Genomic DNA, 21,271 nt, shown 5'->3' with positions numbered 1-21,271 from the left:
ATTAGCTGTTGAAGGCTCTAGGGGTGTCAGGTTTGTTTCGTTTTTGACACACAACAATCAGTCAAATGACATTCAGTTTATCTCATAATGTACCATATAACTAAGCACATAAAAACTCTTGGTTCTTTGATATTTAATTTTTTTCCCTCTAGTTCCAGGTTGCTTCCAATGCCAGCCTCCTAATCTCTTCTCTTCCACTTACTGTTATCCTTTCTTTATGGCTCTGTCCTTTCTTGGCAGACTAATATATTGCTACTAGTACTTGCCCTTCCATCCCCAAAAGTCTTACATTCAATCACAAATATACAAAGGTATAAATTCAAAAGTGAGTGTTGAACAACAGCAGCATCTCAAAATACTGTCATTCAGAAAAAAAAAAAGATTCACAGAAAAGCCAATTTCCCCCAGTAAAGATACTACTCTTGTTCTTATCCAAACCTTAGGTACCGATGCAACACACTTATAACATGGGTTGCAAATTACTTTGGTTTCAGGTGTTGAGCCCAGGTCGGGTACAGCACACCCCACAGACTCAGCTGCAAAGGCTCTGTGTGGCTTCCCGCGTCCCACTGGAAAGCAGGAGACAACCACAGTCCCTCAGTGCAGCCTTCGAGCTAATGAACATGTCTGGGTGTGCACAGACTCTGGGCAGAGACTCCACAATTTTCTCCCCCTTTTCCATGATCAACAGAGACTTAATCTGCAAAAGCAGCTGAATAGCTCAGCACACACTCAATTTGGAACCTGTGAGCTTAGGCAGCCTCAAGCATATCTATATCCATACTGAGTCTAAGCATTCAGATGTGACCACCCTATGCCTGTATTCAAGATTTCTTGGTCGGCAATATCCCAGCCCACTAATTACCCCAGCGTGGGCAACCAATTGCACGAGCCACAGAAGTATCTCTTGTTTTCTGAAAGATTGTGTAAACTGATAAGCAGAGGAACAGATCCTACGAAACACTGAATAAAGTCTACCTCGGTCCTATGGAAGTATTCTTGACATCTATACAGAAGACGTTTTGTTCCTTACAGGAGCTGGGTCTTGACCATGGAGTAAAAATTACAAAAGAATTTCTAACTGTCTTGTTAAATACTTCTTATGAGTGAATCAGAACCAGTTTTGAGAAAAATGTACCAATGGGATACAAGAGAGAAAGGGGGAAAGCCATCTTTATAAGAAATGCCAATCTATATTTTCTTGCCAGCAGCTAACTAAAGTTAATTAATTTTTAAATTAATAAATTACGACTCACACAAAAATATAATTAAATTAGATATGAGCCTCCCTCACTTTATTAATCATTCCTGAAATCTATGGTAGTTTCCACAGATAGCTCAGTTATGCATGTTGATATTTTCCCTGGAGTCTCATGGTACACAGAAGGATTCCTCTCATTTGGGGACTGGAAAAAAAATCCTGCATTTTGCACCTGAACCACAGGAGAGAAATTCAGCTCAGGAGACTGGGGCTTGCTACAGCACTGTTGGAGGAATGCCTCTTGTCAAAATTAGCATCAGAAAATAATTTATCTAAATGGTGCTTTGCACATCACGGTGGTTTTTATTCAGTTTTTTTAATTTGTAGCTATTTAATGATGATCCTTTAAGCAAAAAGAGATCAGTAATAAACCCACTTACTTTGCCCACACAGTCCGAGAAATTTTCTATAAATACCACACTCGGGATAAAAACAGCTCACTGATGCTTCTAGGGACAATGCCATTACCAAAAGGAATACAGTATTCAACAAATAATTTAGTAATAATAATAGTAGTAGTAGTAATAATAGATGGGTTTTCTTCCCTTCTGATCCCCAGTTGCTATTTGTTGTCAATCAACAGTTAAATGCTTTATCCGTCTTCTTTTAATTTTTTTATTGGCAGAGCATCTTGATGCATTGCAAGACATCGGTTTGACAGGGGTCAACAATTTAAACCCCTGCTGTGTGGCAGGCCCTGCTGCATATGGCTGAGACAGGCGAGGCAGATGGAGGGGGGTGCAGAGACTTGCTGCAAGACAGCAGCTGAGCAAAGGTTTTGATGCAAGAGCTCTGGAGTCCAAGAACACTTCCTTAGTCCCCTGCCCATACAAAGGTATGCTGAGCCACACGTTTGTATAAATCTTTCAGGAGAAAAAAAATATGGATGCTTGTACTGCTAAATGTACCCAGAAACACAGAAATTATGTGAAAGTCAATGAATTCAGATGAACAGAAGCTGAGAGTGCTTTCTGAATCCTTGACCCATAAACCAGGGCCCTGATCCAAGTTATTGGGGATGAAGTTTGAAAAAAAAATAAAGGAAATCAACTATTCAGCGCTAAAGGTTGTCAGAAAGGTAAAGATAAAATGACCTCCTCAAGCTAGGGGTCTAATAATGCAGGCTGGTGAGCTCTCTGCTTTCAACTGATCAACTAATTCTTCTATAGACTACTCTCAGGTAGTCAGGATATTTGTATGAGGCAATTAAAAATAAAATAAACATTTTCCTCTCCAGCTAAAGTATTAATAACCAAACATTTAACATCAAGATACTCTGTAAGGAATGGCTATGAAATACTGCATCAATAAACTTTACCAGTAGCAGCATTAGTAAAGCAATGTGCACACATCCCCTTGAATCATAACTTGACATTTACATGTGCACATTTAGAAAAAAGTCTTTATGCAAAGCAGTCACTGCAAGTAGGTACAAAGCACATTTAAAAGTTAAATATCCAGAATCTATTATGATCTACTCTATATATTTGTTTTAGGTGAAATGGAGAATAGATTTTATTTATTTCCCAACAGGTCTCTCTTGCATATAGGATTTTTATCTAGTAGATCCTTAGTATGGTACATGTTGAAATTAAATCCTTAAAACTAGTTAACTGTATTGGCTTCATTCACTCAACACTCCTATACTGTCAGACACTGACCATGTTAAATGCTTTGCTTGTTTGGTTAGCTTTAATTTGTTTGGGCCACAAAGAACTAGTAAATACCAATTCTATTTTTTTTTAAAAAAAAAAGCTAAATAAAGCTCCTGGCAAACAAGCAGATTTTGAATTATGTTTTTGTTTTCATTTTCATGGAATGCCTAGAAACATTTTTCCTGAATGGCAAGTTTTAATCACAAAAGAAAATTTAATTTGAATAATAATGAGTGCTTGCCTGCACCTTTAGACAGGCCTTTCAGTTGGAAGGGAACAATCTGCTCTGGCAAATAGGAGAACTAAGCCAAATCTTCCATCAGCCCTGAAGCCAAGGCCACATAATACATTAAAATCGAACTCCTTCCATTTCCATGAAATACAAAAGCTCCATTAAATAAGGGTTTGAGCAAAAAGCATTGAGCTCAGAGAATAAATTATATGTCAGTTTCATGAACTGAACGGAAAAAAAAAAAAAATCAGTGATACATTCCTCCTTTGTTGGTTCCAAAACTGGACTAAATCACCCAAGGGCTCAAAGAGACCTTGGGCAATCATCCAGACCCTGGAGGCAAGGGGCAGTTATACCTAAATGGCTTTCAACAGATGGCTCTCGTTACTTCCAAAAGATCTCCAACAATAGAGATCTGCCAAGGTCTAACTTTTATCAGTTTATAATCACCTGCCAATTTTTTCTCCTCTTAACAGCCCAGGGTATCTGAATAAAAAAATAGTTCCCTTATTTTGCAGCTGCAGTAGTCTTCAGAAAACTGCTCTCAGCTATAAACCACAGGCATCACCATTTGCATTGCTGTACTCTGCATGTCTGCAACTGCTCCACATGTTTGCTGAACTGCAGTGGCCAAAACTGGACACAGCACCGCTGTGGGGGCCTTGTTACTGCTAGAAAGACATGCCAGAGACGTCTTAGAGGCAAGGTCTGGGTTGTTTTTTTCTTGGTTTTGGGTTTTTGTGTTTTGTTGTTGGTGGTTTTTTTTCCAATAGCAAGACAATATTGAACCCTGGTCAACTTGCAACCGACACAGCCCTCACATTCTTCTGAAATATTTGCACTCCCTCCCAAATTGATGACATCACGAGCATTTGCAGCATAGTTTCCAATTCATTATCCAAGGTATCACTAGAAATATGAAACCAGCTGTGAATCCAGAATACCCTGTTCTTCTCCCCTGAACTATCATCCATACCTCTTCCAGTTAACAATTGATAACCTATCTCTACAAATGCTGTTCCAGCTATTTTTACAGCACCCTGAGTCTGACTCATGACTTCAGGGGATCTTCCTTACAATTTTTTTTTCCTCCCACTGTCCACATCTTCTTCACTATGTACACTTACACCACATAAGAAGAGTATAAGGCACAGATGAGTCACAATATTCCCATCTTTCTGAACTCAGTGTAGGTTGTTGACCTTGAAAAGCAGATTCTTTCAAATTAACAGTGCTTACTTGGAAAATAATTTGATTGAAGAAGAGCTTGAAGAGGTCAAAAGAATTTTAATTCTTTCATTAAGAAGCCTGGCTGTTACCTTTGGTAGCTTGCGCTTTCCATTTCTCCCGATTCTGCTGCACCACCTCAGTCCAGGTGGCTTTAAAACATTTGAAGTCCACAGTGAGTATGGAGCAGTTGAGTGAGGCACTTCCTTCGGACCCAGTGCTCTTGACACTTGATCTTTTAACTTCGGAGGGACTAATGCTATTCAGACTGGGACACAAGATCACAAAACACAGAAGAAATCAGTATTGCATACACCCAAATACAGATAAGAAGAAATAATGACTGTAAGTCTAGATAACAGAGTCAACCAGGAAAACCAAAAACTAAGCCTGAATCCATCATCCTCCCCTCCCTCTCTCTCACCCCAGGGCAACCAATGCTAAAGCAAACAGCACAACGTGAGCCAGTATTAGAAATAAAGGGCAGCTTTTCCCTGCTTATTTTTTGGTATCCGTAGTCCCTAAGAAATAGAATCCCACAGTGTCGCCATTACCTTTGTTGTACAACTTCAGTCCCTAAATATTCATTGGAGAGTCAGACAATTCGAAATCAAAGATGTCAAAGGAAGAGCCTCCTAAAATTCACCAATGGGAGCCACTAGGCACAGGACAGGAGGCCAATCTCCGTTCAGGGCTTGGTGACCTCAGGCTGAGGCTGAAATCAGGAACTCATTTCAGTTACAGACCCTACAGTTGCCTTTCAAGGATGGACACTTCATTGTGCACGTTTTAACGCAAGCAGCAAGATAACAGACATAGAAAGATATTAGTGCTTGCTCTTTGTGTAACAGCCCAAGAGTAAAGAAGGCACTTTGGGGAGAGGGAATCCTGACTTGGCAGCCCTGCTCTAGGGAGCACTAGCCACACGGCATTGAAATCCCAAGACATGCCCTGTCCATGGAACTACTAAAAGTAGTTTCTTTACAACAGCAGAGCAGGTTGAATTGGACAAGAACCCTTACGCCCAAATTCCAGGTGGATTCTGGTCGTACTTCACACATTTGTGTAACCCTAAATACTGTCACTAAAGTATGCTTATAGTCTTTTGTATTTCAATACCATTTATACTTCTAGACATGAAGCAATGAGTGCCTCCCAACTCCCTCTACCTTTCTTTGACATTGGTGACTGAGAGAGCACTGAAGTTCACCTGATTGCATGGCTACAACCATTTGTGCTCACTGCCTTTGGAGGCATGGCTCAGGTTCATGCCAGTCTCCCCGTCTGCCCTCCACTGAAACAAAGGGAAGGTTTAGACTGGCTATTAGGAAGTATTTCTTTCCAGAAGGGTTGTGAGGCATTGGAATGGGCTGCCCAGGGCAGGGGGGGAGTCCCCATCCCTGGAGGGGTTGAAGAGTCGGGTTGACCCAGCGCTGAGGGATCTGGTGGAGTTGGGAACGGTCAGTGTGAGGTTCATGGTTGGACTGGAGGAGCTTCAAGGGCTTTTCCAACCGAGATGATTCTGTGATAGTCATGTCACAAGGTGAGCTGTGGTATTGGCAATGTGGATATAGGGCTTTAAACCACACGGAAGACATTTGCTGTGTGGTGGGAAACCAGGAGAGTTGGGCGCAATGGCAGCATGTGGAGAGTGAAGGGAGAGGGCGTGTGGTTATTCACCTGGAACGCCTGAACCCAGACATGCCAGAGCGGGAAGCTTCATCGATGAGCGGAGTCACAATCTTCTCGGTCATGTCAGTCAGCACAGTAAAAGTGGGTTCCACGATGAAATCAATGAAACCTGAGCAGAAACACAAGTAGAGTCAAGCAGGCAAGGGGAGGATTTATGTGGAGTCACTGCTTCAGTGATAGCAGACAACCACACTGTAAAAGACTGAGTAAAAAAACTGTACCTTGAAAGAAGGATAGGCAAATACTAGAAAGGGAAAACGGAGTTATACGTTCATCCCTGACCCAAGAGCCTGCATACAGCGTGCAATAAAAGGTACCTGCTTAAACACTGGAAAGAAACTGTGGTAAATCAGAACATAAACAGATGCATCAGAACTTGTTTTATATGAGTGTGATATTTAAGCCAAATTCCTAGCAGATTTGGATAAAACCCAGTTTCAGAGATGAACCCTCTAAAAGCAGAAAATTAATATAACAGTAATAAAACTGGTAAGCTTTGCTGGTGTGGAGTTACATCCAAACCTCCCTTACTGCTTATCAGTGTGTTGCTGTGAATATTCTCTCCTCAGTGCTTGACCAGCTTGTTCTTGTAGGTTAATAAAACAGGTTCAGATGCTTCCCCCCCCCATTTTTTAATGTAAGGAAAGGAAAAAAATAAAGGGCCAAAAAATTTCTACTTCAGCATATAGTTTGGCAGAGATGAATATGGCTCTGATCTCAATGTTAGGAAGGGCAGACTGAAGGGCCCTGTGGCCATAAGCTCATGGGATGAAGAAAAAGCCAAGTTGCACAGAAAAAATGTGAGAGTGAGGAGCTTGCAGTACCTTACACCTTCCCCTAAATTCTGACCTTGGACAAGGGTTATCTCCTATGTTCATTTTAGCACTTTGCAAATTTCTTAGTGCTGCAGGTAGCCAAGAAAACAATGATGTCCTTAATCCCTCCTAAGGCACACTGGGATTCAGATCTTTCCCTACTGTTACAATTTTTAAAGATTTGGTAATTATCAACTATTAATTATACATTCATAATGTTATAATTTCTCTGACTGGGTCATGATATGTTTCTACGACAGACCATGGCGATTCTAGGTGATAACAGGACAACAAAAGGAGAAGAGACCACATGGGCCAGGCACCTGAATTCACAGATGCTTTGATCCACATCTTGAGTGCAAAGCAGTTGAGCATACTTCTAGTTCCATTTCCTTCCCCTGATTTTTGCTAGCTTTCTAAAAGGACGGATAATTGTGTATTTTCATGCCTAGCCAAATTAAAAATGTTACTTGCAAGTTCTCAGAATTTCATACCAACATTCTGTAAATCTGGAGAAAATATGCATTTAGTCTTACCTGAACATCTGAATCATGTGCCTCCATAACACTATTCAAATTTAGGGAAAAAAGAACTCTCTTCCTCCCAGGGAGTTAATCAGAAATGTATGCGGTATAAAGGCATGACAGGAAATTGTGTGCTAGATAACAACCCAGATAATCCCAACAAACTTCATACAATTTTTTAAAACACTGGAAATTGTACTGACTGAGAACAGGGCAATGAGAACTTGATTTACATATGTGTGTGTCTGCCTGTCTACACGTCTTTTCTACTCTCCTTCACTAAAAAAACCTTATACCTCTTAATGACCAAAGAAACCTAAGCCATGGTACCTTGTTACTTCTGCTTGGCAAGTAATACCACTGCCATTTGCTCCATCACCACTAACAACCCTGAAACACGCAGATTTCTGATACCAGACGCGTCACTAACTCCAGCAGTGAGGTGGTGGGATCCACTTCCTGAGACACTCCACATTTGCACATAAACACAAGGGCCAGTTGTAAGTGCCTAAGAAACAAGTTTTCCCTGGGAGAAGTCTTGCATCTCATCAACAAAGACAGGCAGAGATGGCACGAGGGACCACAGATAAACAAACTCAAAGACTTAGAACTTTTCTTTGATAGGTGTTATTTTTTCCTCTACTCCCTATAACATGAGGAAGTTATTCAACTGTGTTACCTTAAAATGGGGATTATAATAAAGTTGGGAAACATAATCTGCTATTGTAACAACAAAATTTAGGACTTTATTAATAATTATGCAATTTATGCCATATTCCCAAGTGACCCCCCCTGCCACCGTGTTCTCTCTTCTTAACTAAAGACACTGTGATTTAAATATGGTGATTTAGTTTGCTAATTAAAACCCCTGAATATCAAATAATGAACCTGGCTTTTAAAACCTATTAATGTTAATGACCATTTTATCATTATTTTTCTTTTCCAATAAAATGAGTGTAGTAAACATTTCTGTACGACAGTGACTAAGATGATTTTACCAATTAACACTGCGTGCTGAGGGTGGATTCCAGGCATGTGCCTAGTGGTCATTCATTCCACCTGAGAACATCACCAGAGCAAACACTGGCTAGAGGACAGTTTCCCTAAAGCCCATCACCACAAAAACCCCCCAAGAATCACCACCATGCACTCTCATCGGCCTTTATCCAATGTTTTCTGAAGCTGTAATTTTTTCCCCTGCCAGCCAAAGGACAAAAATAAAGGGATGCTGCTACGTTTTTTCAGCTGCAAAAGAGGACAATGACAACAAAGGCTGATCTCCAGTCAAACAAGCTTCCTACAGTCTGAGACAGACAGAGAAGCTTTAACTCCTGACATTGTTGCTGGGAAATACAAGTCTTAGCCTGTTTTTCTTTGCAGTTTGTTTGTCTCCCCCACTCTGATAAGCAGCCTGACTTATGGACATCAATTTCTCCTGATTCCTGTACTTCACTGTGGTACAGAAATATTTACCATACTCATTCTATTGAAGAAGAAAAAGGATGATAAATTGGTCATTAGCATTAACATGAATAGGTTTTAAACCCAGGTTCATTATTTGATATTCAGCTTTAATTATCAGTTTAAACTCTTAACAATTTCTTCACAAACTGAAGCAACAGGAGAGAGAGACATTCTTTCTTCCTAGGAAGTTTTTGCTGTTAGACTGCTTCACGTCCGTGGAAAAAGTCCATCCTGCAAAACCTTCAGTCTGCATTTTTGAAAATCTTTTGTTAATGAAAATGCCTGCTCACTGTGTTGTATTATCTGCAGTGTCCTTAGAGCAGCAAACTAGCAACTACAAACAAGTCAAGCCACCAGAACAAGATATCTAGCCTCTGTCCCTGACAGAACTGGGAACATGATTTTATTTCACAAAGGATAGAGATTTTTTTTATTTGTGGGAACTGATGGCTGCTCACCACATATAATAGCACAATTTGGAATTCAATAAGAACTTTTGCAAAGAAATGTAGTAATTACTGTTCCAGGGAACAATTTGTTAAGGCTATTAATCATATAAATAAATTAATGACAACAGATCATTTGTCTGAGAATCTAGCCCACAACTTTGAAAGCCTTACCTCAGCAGGCAGCTAGAAAATACAAGAGGTTTTGATTTAACAAAGGACATGTTACAGAAAGACACTACCAATATGTGCAGCAGACTGAGAAATGAAAATTTTATAATGTAAGAAGGCGAGATTTATAGAGAGTAGCCTATTAATGTCAATGGATTACTAAACTGTAGAATATAATATAGAATATAATGACAAGTAGCATACAACTAAATAAGGCTGCCTTTGCATACTGACAAGTGCCTCTTTTATAGGGTGGAATTGTGTTGGTGATGGTTTAATCCATCATTAATTTTGCAGTGGCTTGACACAAGGGGCATTGGTGCAGAAGTTTCTTGGCTCTCTTGGGCTCCCTGAGCAAAGGAGCACAAAAGAGGACAAGGAAAACTCGTTTCCAAGCACACACAACCCTGTGTAGAGGGACCCTGTGGGAAGCACCACTCCTCTACCTTGTACGCAGTGAGAGACATATCTGAAGGTTGATAGAAGGGATGTGAAAGAGAAGTTTCTACATGCGCTTCCCTCCACACCAGCCAGAGTTTATCTTCTCCCACAGCACAGCAGTAGGTATAGTGTGCCTGGGAGTCCTCAGCATGGGTTTTAGCTGAGACTGCAGCACTTCAAGTTTTCTGTTGCTTTCCTCCACCAAGCTGCTGGCAGAACACACAGTTGCACTGTGCTCTACACACATTCCTACTCTTCTGGATAGCAGAAGAGTAAATGCTACAAGTCTGGCCACCAGGCTGGGCTTGCATAGGGCTTTTCAAGTTCAGATTCTTGGCTGAACTGTCTAAGCTTCCAAAGCCAGAAAAATCTGGGATGGGGTGCCTCAGAGAATGGCTTGCCTAACAGGAAAAATGAAATAATTTTAAAAAGAAACAGCTCTTAGCTACAGATATGAATGTGAACTTTCCTAGGTTCAGGGATATCCTTGTCTTGTTCTTTGAGAGAAATTTCATACTCCAAATTTTTTGTTCGTCTTCCTTTAATACTTTCTCTCTCTTTCTGCTTCTGGTCTCAGTTCCCCCATTCTTAGAGTCTGTGTTACCTTTCTCTTGTTACTCCATTTGGCTCCCTATTTTCCCGTTGAGGTTAGATCACATCCTTCTACTTCACTTGCTTCTTAGGTATAAAAATCCAGCCACAAATTCACCTTTTCCATTGTCTTTTTTTGCTCCCAGCCTCATGAACACTTCTACTTCACTTAGCCCCTTTTGTTTTCTCACCAAATACCAGGCTTGTTGCCTCATCCTTCTCCTACTTTTTCACTCAAAAACTGGAGGAGAGATAGAGAAAGTGCTGTTGGTGAGTCTGTAAAAAGATCTGTTTCTGAATGGGTGGAGCAGAAAAAGGTTTGCTATTTGCTTGGCTTCAGTGAAAAATACTGATTGGCTTGAAGCACTGGGAAGGACACAGTGGGAAGAATAAATGGAAAAACACACAATAGGTTTTGCCCAGGTCATTGAAGGGGCTGATGTTACATTTTCACACCCACCAATGATACTCGTATCAAAACACGTTGGTGTGTGTGCCTCATCTTCACAGCTCAGAAAACCATGGAGTAGTGTCATAACCAGGCACTGTAGTCATCTCTGCAGACACATCAGAGGCGACTTGGTTACTGCATGGAACCACTACCATAAATTTAATGGCTCCTCAGCTTTGAATTGTTGATCTAGGGAAAATAATGCCACTGTGCTTTATTTCCTCTCTTTCACGTAGTTCCAAATGATGAGAGATCACTATGATTTTAGCCCTACAGGGAGGAGTAAGCTTTGCTTTTAAGATGCTACTTTTCATGCACCGGAAGGGACATACCTATTTGAGACTGAGCAACCATAGTAGACTTGCGATCACACAGTGGAGAGAAGGGAAGCCCTAGTTCTGCTTCTTTGTCACCCTGGAGAAACAAAATTGAGAAGAAATTAGAAAAAGACAAGACACATTGCACTTTAATACCTTAGGTTACAACTGTAAAAGCCTCTCATTTTACTTTCTTTTATTAAGTTTTGATTTTAGTTTGCTTTTTGTTGTTGCTTTGTTAAGGTTTTTTTTAACACAAATTGTGGAGAATGAGTCTGTCTGGAAAAGCTGTAGTCCAGGGAGAAGTTGGTGAATTAAGCATTGTGGTTCCAGTGATTCCTCAGAGCTACTTGGTACTTCTATGCACCAACTAAAAACCTACTTGAGCACAAGAATGGTTCTCACTGCAGTTCTCCAGAGAACCCAACGGAACTCAGTTCTCAGAGCAAACCTTTAAAGAGAAAATATCAGTCTCAGGATTGATTTTTCAAGGCTTGTACTTCTTTGCATGTCTTTTTTAGTCTTTCAGAGAAGGAATTAATAGGTCTTGGCTGGCCAGATACAGATTACTTTCTTCTTCCAAAGGAAACACTGACATTTTTCTACAACACAATAACCTGCTTGGTTGATGTGGGGTGAGCAGTGGACATTGTCTACCTGGATCTCTTCAAGGCTTTTGATAAGGTTTCCCACAGCCCCCTCCTAGAGAAATGGATGCATTATGGTCTAGACAAGTGGTCTGTGCAGTGGGTGAGAAATAGCTCCTTTTCAAACTGGCAACCTGTCACAAATGGGGGCCCCCAGGGATGGATATTGGGCCCAACACTGTTTATTATCTTCATAAGTGATCTGGATGATGGGATCAAGTGCACCCTGATGAAGTGTGCTGATGATACCAAACTGGGGAAGTGGACATTTCAGAAGGGAGAGCCACCCTGCAGGGAAGATCTGGATAGGCTAGAAGAGTGGGCTAACAAAGAACCTTATGAAGTTCAACAAGGACAAGTATAAGGTCTTGCACCTGGGAATACATAATCCAGGAGTGCAGCACAGCCTGGAATTTACCTGTCTGAGAAGCAGCTCTGTGCAAAGGAACCTGGGTGTCCCAGTGGGCAACAAGCTCAATATGAGTGAACAGTGTGCTCCTGCGGCAAAGAAAGCCAACAGGGTTGCATCAACAAGGGCATCACTAGCAGAGATAAAGAACTCATTATCCCACTCTACTCAGCGCTTGTCAGGCCACACCTGGAATACTGTGTTCAGTTTTGGTCCTTGGTATACAAAACAGATGTGGATAGGCTGGAGAGGGTTCAGAGAAGGGCCATAAAGATGATCAGGGGACTGGGCAGCCTGCCCTGTGAGGAAAGGCTGAGAGAACTGGGTTTATTCAGCCTTGAGAAAAGAAGGCTTAGGGGAGACCTTATCACCATGTTCCATTACTTAAAGGGTGGCTCCAAAGAAGATGGAGACTCCCTTTTTACAAGGAGACACATGGAAAAGACAAGGGGTGGTGCGTACAAGTTACTCCTGGGGACATTCTGATTGGACACAAGAAGAAAATTTTTCACAATGAGAATAATCAGCCATTAGAATAATCTTCCCAGGGAAGTGATGGATTCCCCAACATTGATCACTTTTAAGATTCAGCTGGACAGGGGGCTGGGCCATCTTGTCTAGACCGTGCTTTTCCCAAGAAAAGTTGGACCAGATGATCCTTGAGGTCCCTTCCAACCTGGTACTCTATGATACTATGAGTCTATGATTCTGACATTGTCAACATTTCACATGAGTGCTTAAGAACAAAAGTCCAAACATGCTTTTCAGCCCTCAGAACTGGAAGTCCTTTTCTAACGTCACAAGATGTTGCAGAAGATCAAGTGTTATAACCCCACTCTTTTTTCCCCAGTCTTTCAAACTGCATATTCTCAAAAAGCCCCTTAACTTGGTTCAGCCACTCTATAACATATTGCTTTATGCTGAGAAGATATACAGGAAGACATAGCTGCATAGCTTCTTGACAGTGTTCTGACTAATGTCAAATGGAAGCTAAAACAGACAGCAAACTAACCAGAGAAAAACTTCTGTAGGCATAAGAAGAGCTGAATTCTTCTTATTTCTGGTAATAAAACATACAAGAAATGGGGGCACAAGTCCTGTTAAGAGTTTTGGGTGAAACAACAAGCAATATTATTCTTCTGTTGCAGAACAATTCTGCTTTGTTAGGAGTCTGATATACAAATATCAGGGTAAACCAGAAACCAAAATATTTCCAAGTAATGTTCCTTTACTGTGTCTGCTGCATCTCTCAGGAAAACCATCTCTCAGAGCCAGCTCTTACCTATCATTATTCTTCTCTTACTCTTTATGCCTCTTAAAAACCCCAGGGCCTAATTCTCTTTAGGAAAGAACCCCTGACTACCTTTCTGACTGCTCAGAGAAATACTTGACTTCTAAGCTGTTTGGGCAGCTCCCTCATGGCTAGCTAAAGTGCATTTGTAAAACAAATTAATTCATGCAAGATGTTTTCTTTAAGAGATGCTCACCATAGCTGCTGAATGTAAAAAAACCAGTATTGTACTCAAAAGCATCATTCACACCTACAGCATGGTTACTTGCTGTAAGAAGACCCGTGTCACATCACAAAATAGGAAACCAATAGGGCTGGGAACCTGTACTGACATAGGTTAAGACGGGCTTTATGTCTCTGCAGAGCACATAACAGAAGGGACACGACAGCGTCTGCAGGTGAAGAGCATAAGGAAAGAAATACCTAATCTGAGGCCAGCCCAGTTTCTCATCACCATGGTCCCCTCTGGCTAGTGGTATTTCTCAGTTTGAAAAGAGTGTGTGTTGTTCTTCTGTTGTCAGGTGTTAGGTACAGGGATGTAATTATTGATCTAGTACTAAATAACTTCAGTGAACACAAGTCTATACTTCAGGATAAGCTTAAGGGTTTTCGTGAAGAGGGAATTAATATTGCATCTGAATTTGGAACTAGAATACAAGTTTTATATAAAGCTTTATCTAAAAGTGAAGGTATTTGTCCTTCAAAATTAAAGTTGGATTTGATGGCTGAAATTAATTCTTTCTTATGAAAAAATAAAATATTTTGTCTTCATTACATGTGTAAAACAGATAAAAAATTGGGCTTCCTGTGGTCTCACCTCTAACTACACTTAATTCCCTCTCCAGTCTTTAGGAGACTCAGCACTGGTGTATTTCAACACATCTAGTATAATTTTGAGCTAGGAAAGCATAAACATGCACAGAGTTTCCCCTAAAATGTATGTGAAAATCATCCTACTTGCATGACCCTCTTGTGTGGCAACAGAGAGCTGCAGGTATGATCTACCTGCTTCCACCTAGTAAACCCATTCCTGGTTTGAAAAACAAATTGAAGGATTCATTTCGAAGCTAATTCTTGCAATGTCCTTATTAAGAAGAGATTCCCACAATGCCTTTAAATTGTCATATATATTTATTTCTTGCATTCAGATTTACTATAAAACATGAAGTTATTGAACTTTGGAGGGAAATTAAGCACTTAGTTTTCTGCTTAGTTTAGTAATTCATATCGGTGAAAAGTATCCTAAACACTCCTAAGTGCTCTGTTTACTTATACTTTTTTTTTTTTTTTTTGGCAGCTCTTTAAATGCTTTAATTAGTCACTTGGGGAGCTTATAGCTATCACATGGAGCTTAATGATTTGTCTAGATTTGTGGGTCTGTCAACAGGCAGTCAACTGTGAGCTATAAACTAGATCAGTTCACTTCATCTAAAGAAAGAGTAATGCATTTTCCACATCTACCCCAACAATATAAGTACAGTTCTATAAAGTACTGCTACCTAAATCTGTTTTCTATGGTTCTACAGCTAAGTAGAACATCATGCAGTCTATATTTTGCTATTCTGAAACACATATTAGCTTCCTAAATTAGAATTTCTACTCTGTAGATACCATCTATATCTATAGGCAGTGTATCAGACACTAACTTCCCAAGAGGCACAATAGCCAGTGCTACTGGTGCCAGATGAGAAAGCCTCGTACCATTAAGGAGGTTTTTGCATAAATCAGAGAAAAGGAAAAGATCTGTGTTCAGATTTGCCTGTCTCCTTGCCCAATCATACACACTCCCTCTGTGCTGCAGAAATACAGAGGAACTTCCCCAGCTTTACCTGTCTGAAGAACTCCTCTAGCAGAGACATGGTCCAGCGATGATGGAGATCCCAGGCCTTGGCTGGATGACTGATATCTGCTGTATGCAACAACAGTGATAAGGCTTTCGGCTTGTCAATTCTGAAAACCCAAAGGACCAAACAAATTAATTGTCTGCTCTTGCAGCAGTGAATGACAAAAATCTCACCTAAGCAGGGAAACGAGGTCATTAGAATCTTTGGCCAGTATATTAATGGAGGGATTTCTGTGTTCATAAAATCAGACAACTATGAAAGATTGGCTAATTTCTCCAACATACAACATTCCTGCTGTAAAAAAGACATTAAGAAGTGCAAAGATAAATTTTGCACAGCCTTGCTGATCTCCTTTCCGGGCTTGCTTGTCTGCACAAACAGGCTTGAAGAGCTGCTGTGTTCCCCATTTCAGCTGGGCTGCATTTTATGCAGCTCAGAAGAGAAGTTGGTCCCTACCATTTTACTATAGTAGACAGTAAGGATCTGATCTCAGGGGCACTGATGAATCTACACAGTAACTGATAAATATTTCACTGCTAGAAAACTTGTGTGAGGTCAGAAGGGGATCCTTGTATCTGGTTCCACAGAACAAAAAAGGCTGCCGATTTCTTAAAACCATAACCTGAGAGGCTAGCCCAAGAACCCAGTAAATAATGCTTTCTTGGGATGGGTAGTCTTAATTCCAGCTTTTGACTCTCTGAAATAGCTGGAAGAGTTGTAGCTTTTGAAAGGACCAAGTGGCTAGCCACACTCTGGTCTGATACAGGTATAATTCTGGAAGGCTCTGGACAGACCTGTGTCCAGGGTGAAAAAGTGACCATCACTCAGAGCTTTCTGGAGTATAGAAGGAATTTCATGGGAAGAGCTGTGGACAAAATATTAGAGGTCCCAGTGGCATACTGGGAAGAAGAAAACGCCTTCCCCATACTGCTCCATCTGTTATTTTCCAGTCCTTTCCTCAGTGGATCTCAAGTTGTTTTCATCTGTCCTCTGGTTATGGAGCAGGCCCCTTGCAGAGGTGGCAGATGACACCACCTGCAGAAGGTCAATGCGTAAGTTGTGTTCTGCAGCTCTTATAACCTTGAGTCATACTCAAGCTGTAGAGGTCATTCAGCTGGATCATGTCCTTGATGTTACCCTGATATGCAAAGGGAAATGGCCAGGGAGGCTTATCCCACCATGGTGACCTTTGTAAGCTTTGGTCCACCAGCACAGAAGAGAGATGTGTGGATAGTGGAGTGCCAGTCCACTCCTCAGTGAATTCATTCAAAATTCAACAGCAGAAAGAGAATTAATGTGGACATCAAAGAGAGTGAGGGCCTCTGGAGAGGTGCTTTTGAAGTCAAACACAGTGGCAAAGCACCAGCTGAAATGCAGCCCTTCACTGCACAGTGTTGTGGAGTGACTCACCCTTCTGGCTGCTGCAAAGCATTCTTCATGGCTTTGATTTGCTGGAAGTGACACGACATATCGGTGGCCAACACCATCTCAATCACTAGAGCTCTGAATTCCCTTTTGGATGGCATCATGACAAGAGGAGCAAGGAAAGAGAAACACAAAACCCAGCATCAGACACACTCCAGTTTCTTTTGTTGTCCATCTGCAAATTATTGACAGTATTTCTACCTTTGCATGTCTCTCTTTGCATTATCCCTCTTTCAGGGACGGGGAAAAGGATAAATGATTTTCTACACAAACACAGGAGTGAGAGGGCTGCAAATGAAGCCAGGTGGCTAATCCTTGCTAAAAGTACTCCTTTTTCAATTAAGCACAAACCTCTTAAATTGATTTGTTTTATCTGACATCCTTAGAAGGAAGTAAAAAGACTGTTTAAATGAATCAGGTGAACTTTTGAACCTGAATCTTTACCCACTTGACTAAAACTAGTCAATACCTGTATTGAAAGTTTAGTCATATTATTAAAGAAGAAACAGCACGTTAAAAAAAATCTCCTAGTGTATATGATGCATATATGTAGTCAAGACCTTTGAGAACCTGCATTACTTCCCTGGTATTATTCACTCAAACTATTCTGTATGAATTTTTCTTGAGCAAACTTGTTTAGGACCCAGCTGAAACTCCTTTGAAGACAATATGAATGTCCTAGAGATTTTAAAATATCAGAACATCTGATCTAACACACAATACAAATTTATTTTCTCTTTTTCTCAGTTCAGCTATCTGCAGGTTAACAGAGGAAGAACAGCCCAAGGTTAGCATATCAGCTCAGGATTTGGGTGATTCAGAAATGGGTCAGCTTTCATTTAAAAATAAAAGCTACCATTCTTCTTTTCATGAATGTTTCATGAAGGACATGGCCTATTTTGAGCATGTCTCTCTTGCCTCTGGTGTCTGTGTTCAAGTTCCAGCCCCAGGCCACCACTGTGTAGAGACCAAAGACTGCTGCGTTTAGCCTGTGCCACAGGTGGCATGTAATGAGCCCCCTGATAGGAGTTCTGCACACACGTTAAGATGGCATCAGCTGGCCTCACTCTTCCCCATTATACCCAACTCCTCTACCCCAACCTACCTATAATCAGTTGCATAGACAATCGCATTCAAGATGATGATGGTGGCTGAAAACAATCTTATTCTAAATTATTTTTAATTTCTTTTTTTGTCCAGTCCTGTCAGTTCCCTGGTCTGGTTCATTCACAGGAGCACAAACATACCAGTCAATACAAGCAAGAGCGGAAGGAGAGGACAACGTCAATGCATAGAAACAAACTTTTACAAGAAAAGGGTGTGATTATGCTGCGGGAAAAATTACTGTTTGGGATTATTCCAGGGAAACAGCAGACACTTCACTATGTCCTCTGGAGTGAAACTCCATCATCAGGGCCTGCATGGGATACTTTGGGCGTAGCTTACAACAGTAGGAACATGAAAGCAAAGGGCTCAGCTCAGGCAAATGGGTCATGGGCTCCACTGCCAGCATGGACACATGCTCACAAGCACACAAACTCTGGTTTCCCTTTCATAGACGTAAACCTGGAATATGCACATTCTCTGACCTCTGCGCATATTTCAGAACATTGTTTCCTCTGAAACAGAGGGGAAAAATACTGCAGAGACATTAAAAAAGCGAGTATTCTCATACTGAAGAGCTCTGGTTTGTCACATCAAACATCAGGCATCACAGCAGCGGGTGACTTTGAAAGGCGCATGGACAGAGATAATTTACTGGACACAGGCAACGCAGGAGAGAAAAGCTCACAAGACATACGCCAGAGGATGACAGTTTGTGCATTTGTTGCCAGGTTCAGAGAAGGCTGAAACACATGACAGAGAGAATTGAAGACAGATATTTTTCCAATTCTGGGGTTTGCTTCTCAGTCACAATGAGCCTGGGGTACACACAGCTTTAGCACTTTGTTTCGGCAATTGTCTTCAAAGGCTACACAGCACATGATGGTGCTGCAGTCCACGTGCTGCAGAGCAGCCCTGGTAAACAGTCCCCAGAAACTGTCTGCAAGAGGGGTTTCCACTGAGCTGTCACTGGACTATTTCTAATGATGCCAATAATGCACAAAAGCCTGTTTTACAGGACATGCTTTCACAGTGATCTGTCTTTCACCTGGGCTAACACCTTTATATCCGAGAAGAGTAGTACATAAAAGCGGAGGAAAAGCAAGTAAACCGGTATAGTTTCCTCTACACATCACTGTGAATCTGCAAAAATACAGCACTGAATACATAGGCTTATGATGATGATGATGATGATGATGATGACATATGGAGAAGAGGCAGGCAAATTCAGCTCTTGCTTCCAGTGACAGCAGCAGGATTATAAAGTCCGAGATTCCCCTGGTATTTCTGCAATACCTTCTTCTCCTTTACTCCCCATGAGTCAAACCCAGTTTTGTATTCGGGAAGAAGTTCATGAAGAACCAAAGTTAATTTGCTTAAAGAGTATTTGTCCTGAGTGATTTATTAAGTGACTTGACTCAAGAAAAGTTTTCCAAGGCTTTAAGCAATAGGTAACCTAAAACTGTACCAAAGAAAAGATCAATGCAATCTGATGAAGAGGGAAGGAGGATTGTACCTCTCTAATCTATCAGCTAGATCAAGCTGCTATAGGCAGACCCGCCCTTGAGTAAATCACCTCCAGACAGTCACAGCTGCACTGGGCTAAGTATTCACAGGCATGGTCATATCAGAACATTTTCCAATAAAGGTAACTTGTCTATCAACTCAGGCCAAGGAAATGCCCTAGAGACAAGCTGCCCTCTGGCCACTAAGAGCTAAACCTATCTCCTGCTTTACAGAATCACAGAATCATCTAGGTTGGAAGGGACATTGAAGATCATCTAGTCCAACCGTTAACCTAGCACTGACAGAGCTAAACCTATCTCCTGCTTTATTCCTGGTCATGCGACATCACGGCAACAGGTACGGTATGAAGAGAGGAAAGATGTCCTGAGATCTCCATCACCCAGAATGGTTTTCGTTACACGAAAACGACAGTGCTCGTCAGCACCTCCTCCCCACCTGCACCATCTCCCTCTGTCATGTAAAGCTAGTCAAAATACAACCCAAAGAAAAGACAAACAATCCTCTAAAGATGTGCTCTGCACAGCGGCCTTGACAAAACAGCACGAGACAAAGGGAGAAAGACACTAGTAAATAGCGGAGAGAGGACACCTTCCCCCACGACACCAGTAACAGTTTCAAAGTCAGCGTTGCCTCCCTACCTACACAAGCCATGAAAGCAGAGGGCTGGAAGGACACAGGACAAAGGGACACGCTGGCATCTGCCATCCCCGTGGCAGCACAGCCACAGCAAGCCATCACCAGCAACACCTGCACAGCCAGCTTAGCTTTCCTTCTCTCAACCACAGTCAGCAAGAGTTCTGTTTGCAGACTGTTTGCCATTGAGTCACTGGGAGGAAAGAAAAACACCTCCCGTTCCTCCTTAACTGACGTTCTGCTCTCAACAGGTTTTACACTGCTGAAGGTCATGCTGGGCATAGGAAGCTGCAGGAAGATGTAGGAATGGAGATGACATTCGAAGCAATGGCACCACCACGGATGAGCAGGTTCCTGTGCCCAGCATGACCTCATTTGGTACGAGTATCCCTTGGGTCAGTGGGGTTCGGCTGTCCAGGCAGCCCTGCGCCCTCCCAGCTTCTTGTGCACCCCCAGACCACTCACTCACTCACTCACCAGTGGTGTGAGAAGCAGAAAAGGCCTTGACTCTGCCTAAGCGCTGCTCAGCAATAACAAGAACATCTCTGTATTATCAACACTGTTTTCAGCACCAATCAAAAAACACAGCCCCATACCAGCCACTGTGAAGACAATTAACCCTGTCCCAGACAAAACCAGCACAACACATCATCCCAGGAAGCATTCAAGATAGACAGGGAGCTCTTCCTTTGGAGAAGCAGAAGACTTCTCTTCTGACCCAAAGATGTTTTGGCAAGACGGGCCACTCAGCAATTAAAAAGCCAGTAAAACCTGATTACAAACCAACTAAAACCCAATAACAACCAATTTAAAAATAAAAGAAATATGCTCTCCTCTCCTATTTGGCACTTTTGAGACTGCAGACTCCTGCGTCCCGTTCCACTCTCCCCAGCACAGGGAAGACACTGACCTGCGTGGTGCGAGCCCAGCCCAGCACCTTCGAGATGGTGAGGGGCCGCGGCACAGGGCACACACGGGCAGGCGGAGGGAACTGCCGCTATGCCGCTGGGAGAAGGGAAGGCTCAGGGCTGCGGCTGACTGCTGATCTGCCAGAACCCTGCAATTGCTCTCCTCACCCAATACCATGTAGAAAATCACCCTGTT

The 21,271-nt window shown here is 41.8% G+C and overlaps 1 protein-coding gene across 6 annotated transcripts in view; it reads right to left on the bottom strand.

Moving 5' to 3' along the window:
* PDE1C (phosphodiesterase 1C) overlaps nucleotides 1-21,271 on the bottom strand; it is a 319,253-nt gene that overhangs the window by 40,059 nt on the left and 257,923 nt on the right. For all 6 annotated transcript variants that reach the window (XM_074881465.1, XM_074881050.1, XM_074881217.1 and 3 more), the window contains 5 exons: nucleotides 16,889-16,990; nucleotides 15,464-15,584; nucleotides 11,303-11,384; nucleotides 6,056-6,176; nucleotides 4,468-4,643 (listed from right to left, as the gene is read on the bottom strand). In XM_074881465.1, coding sequence (XP_074737566.1) covers nucleotides 4,468-4,643; nucleotides 6,056-6,176; nucleotides 11,303-11,384; nucleotides 15,464-15,584; nucleotides 16,889-16,990 — 602 coding nt within the window. The remainder of the gene's footprint in view (nucleotides 1-4,467; nucleotides 4,644-6,055; nucleotides 6,177-11,302; nucleotides 11,385-15,463; nucleotides 15,585-16,888; nucleotides 16,991-21,271) is intronic.

The sequence above is a fragment of the Strix uralensis genome, chromosome 1 (assembly GCF_047716275.1).
Source record: "Strix uralensis isolate ZFMK-TIS-50842 chromosome 1, bStrUra1, whole genome shotgun sequence".
NCBI lineage: Eukaryota > Metazoa > Chordata > Aves > Strigiformes > Strigidae > Strix > Strix uralensis.
Note: the sequence above shows the minus strand (reverse complement) of the source record. Positions and strands in the feature narration are given on the sequence as shown.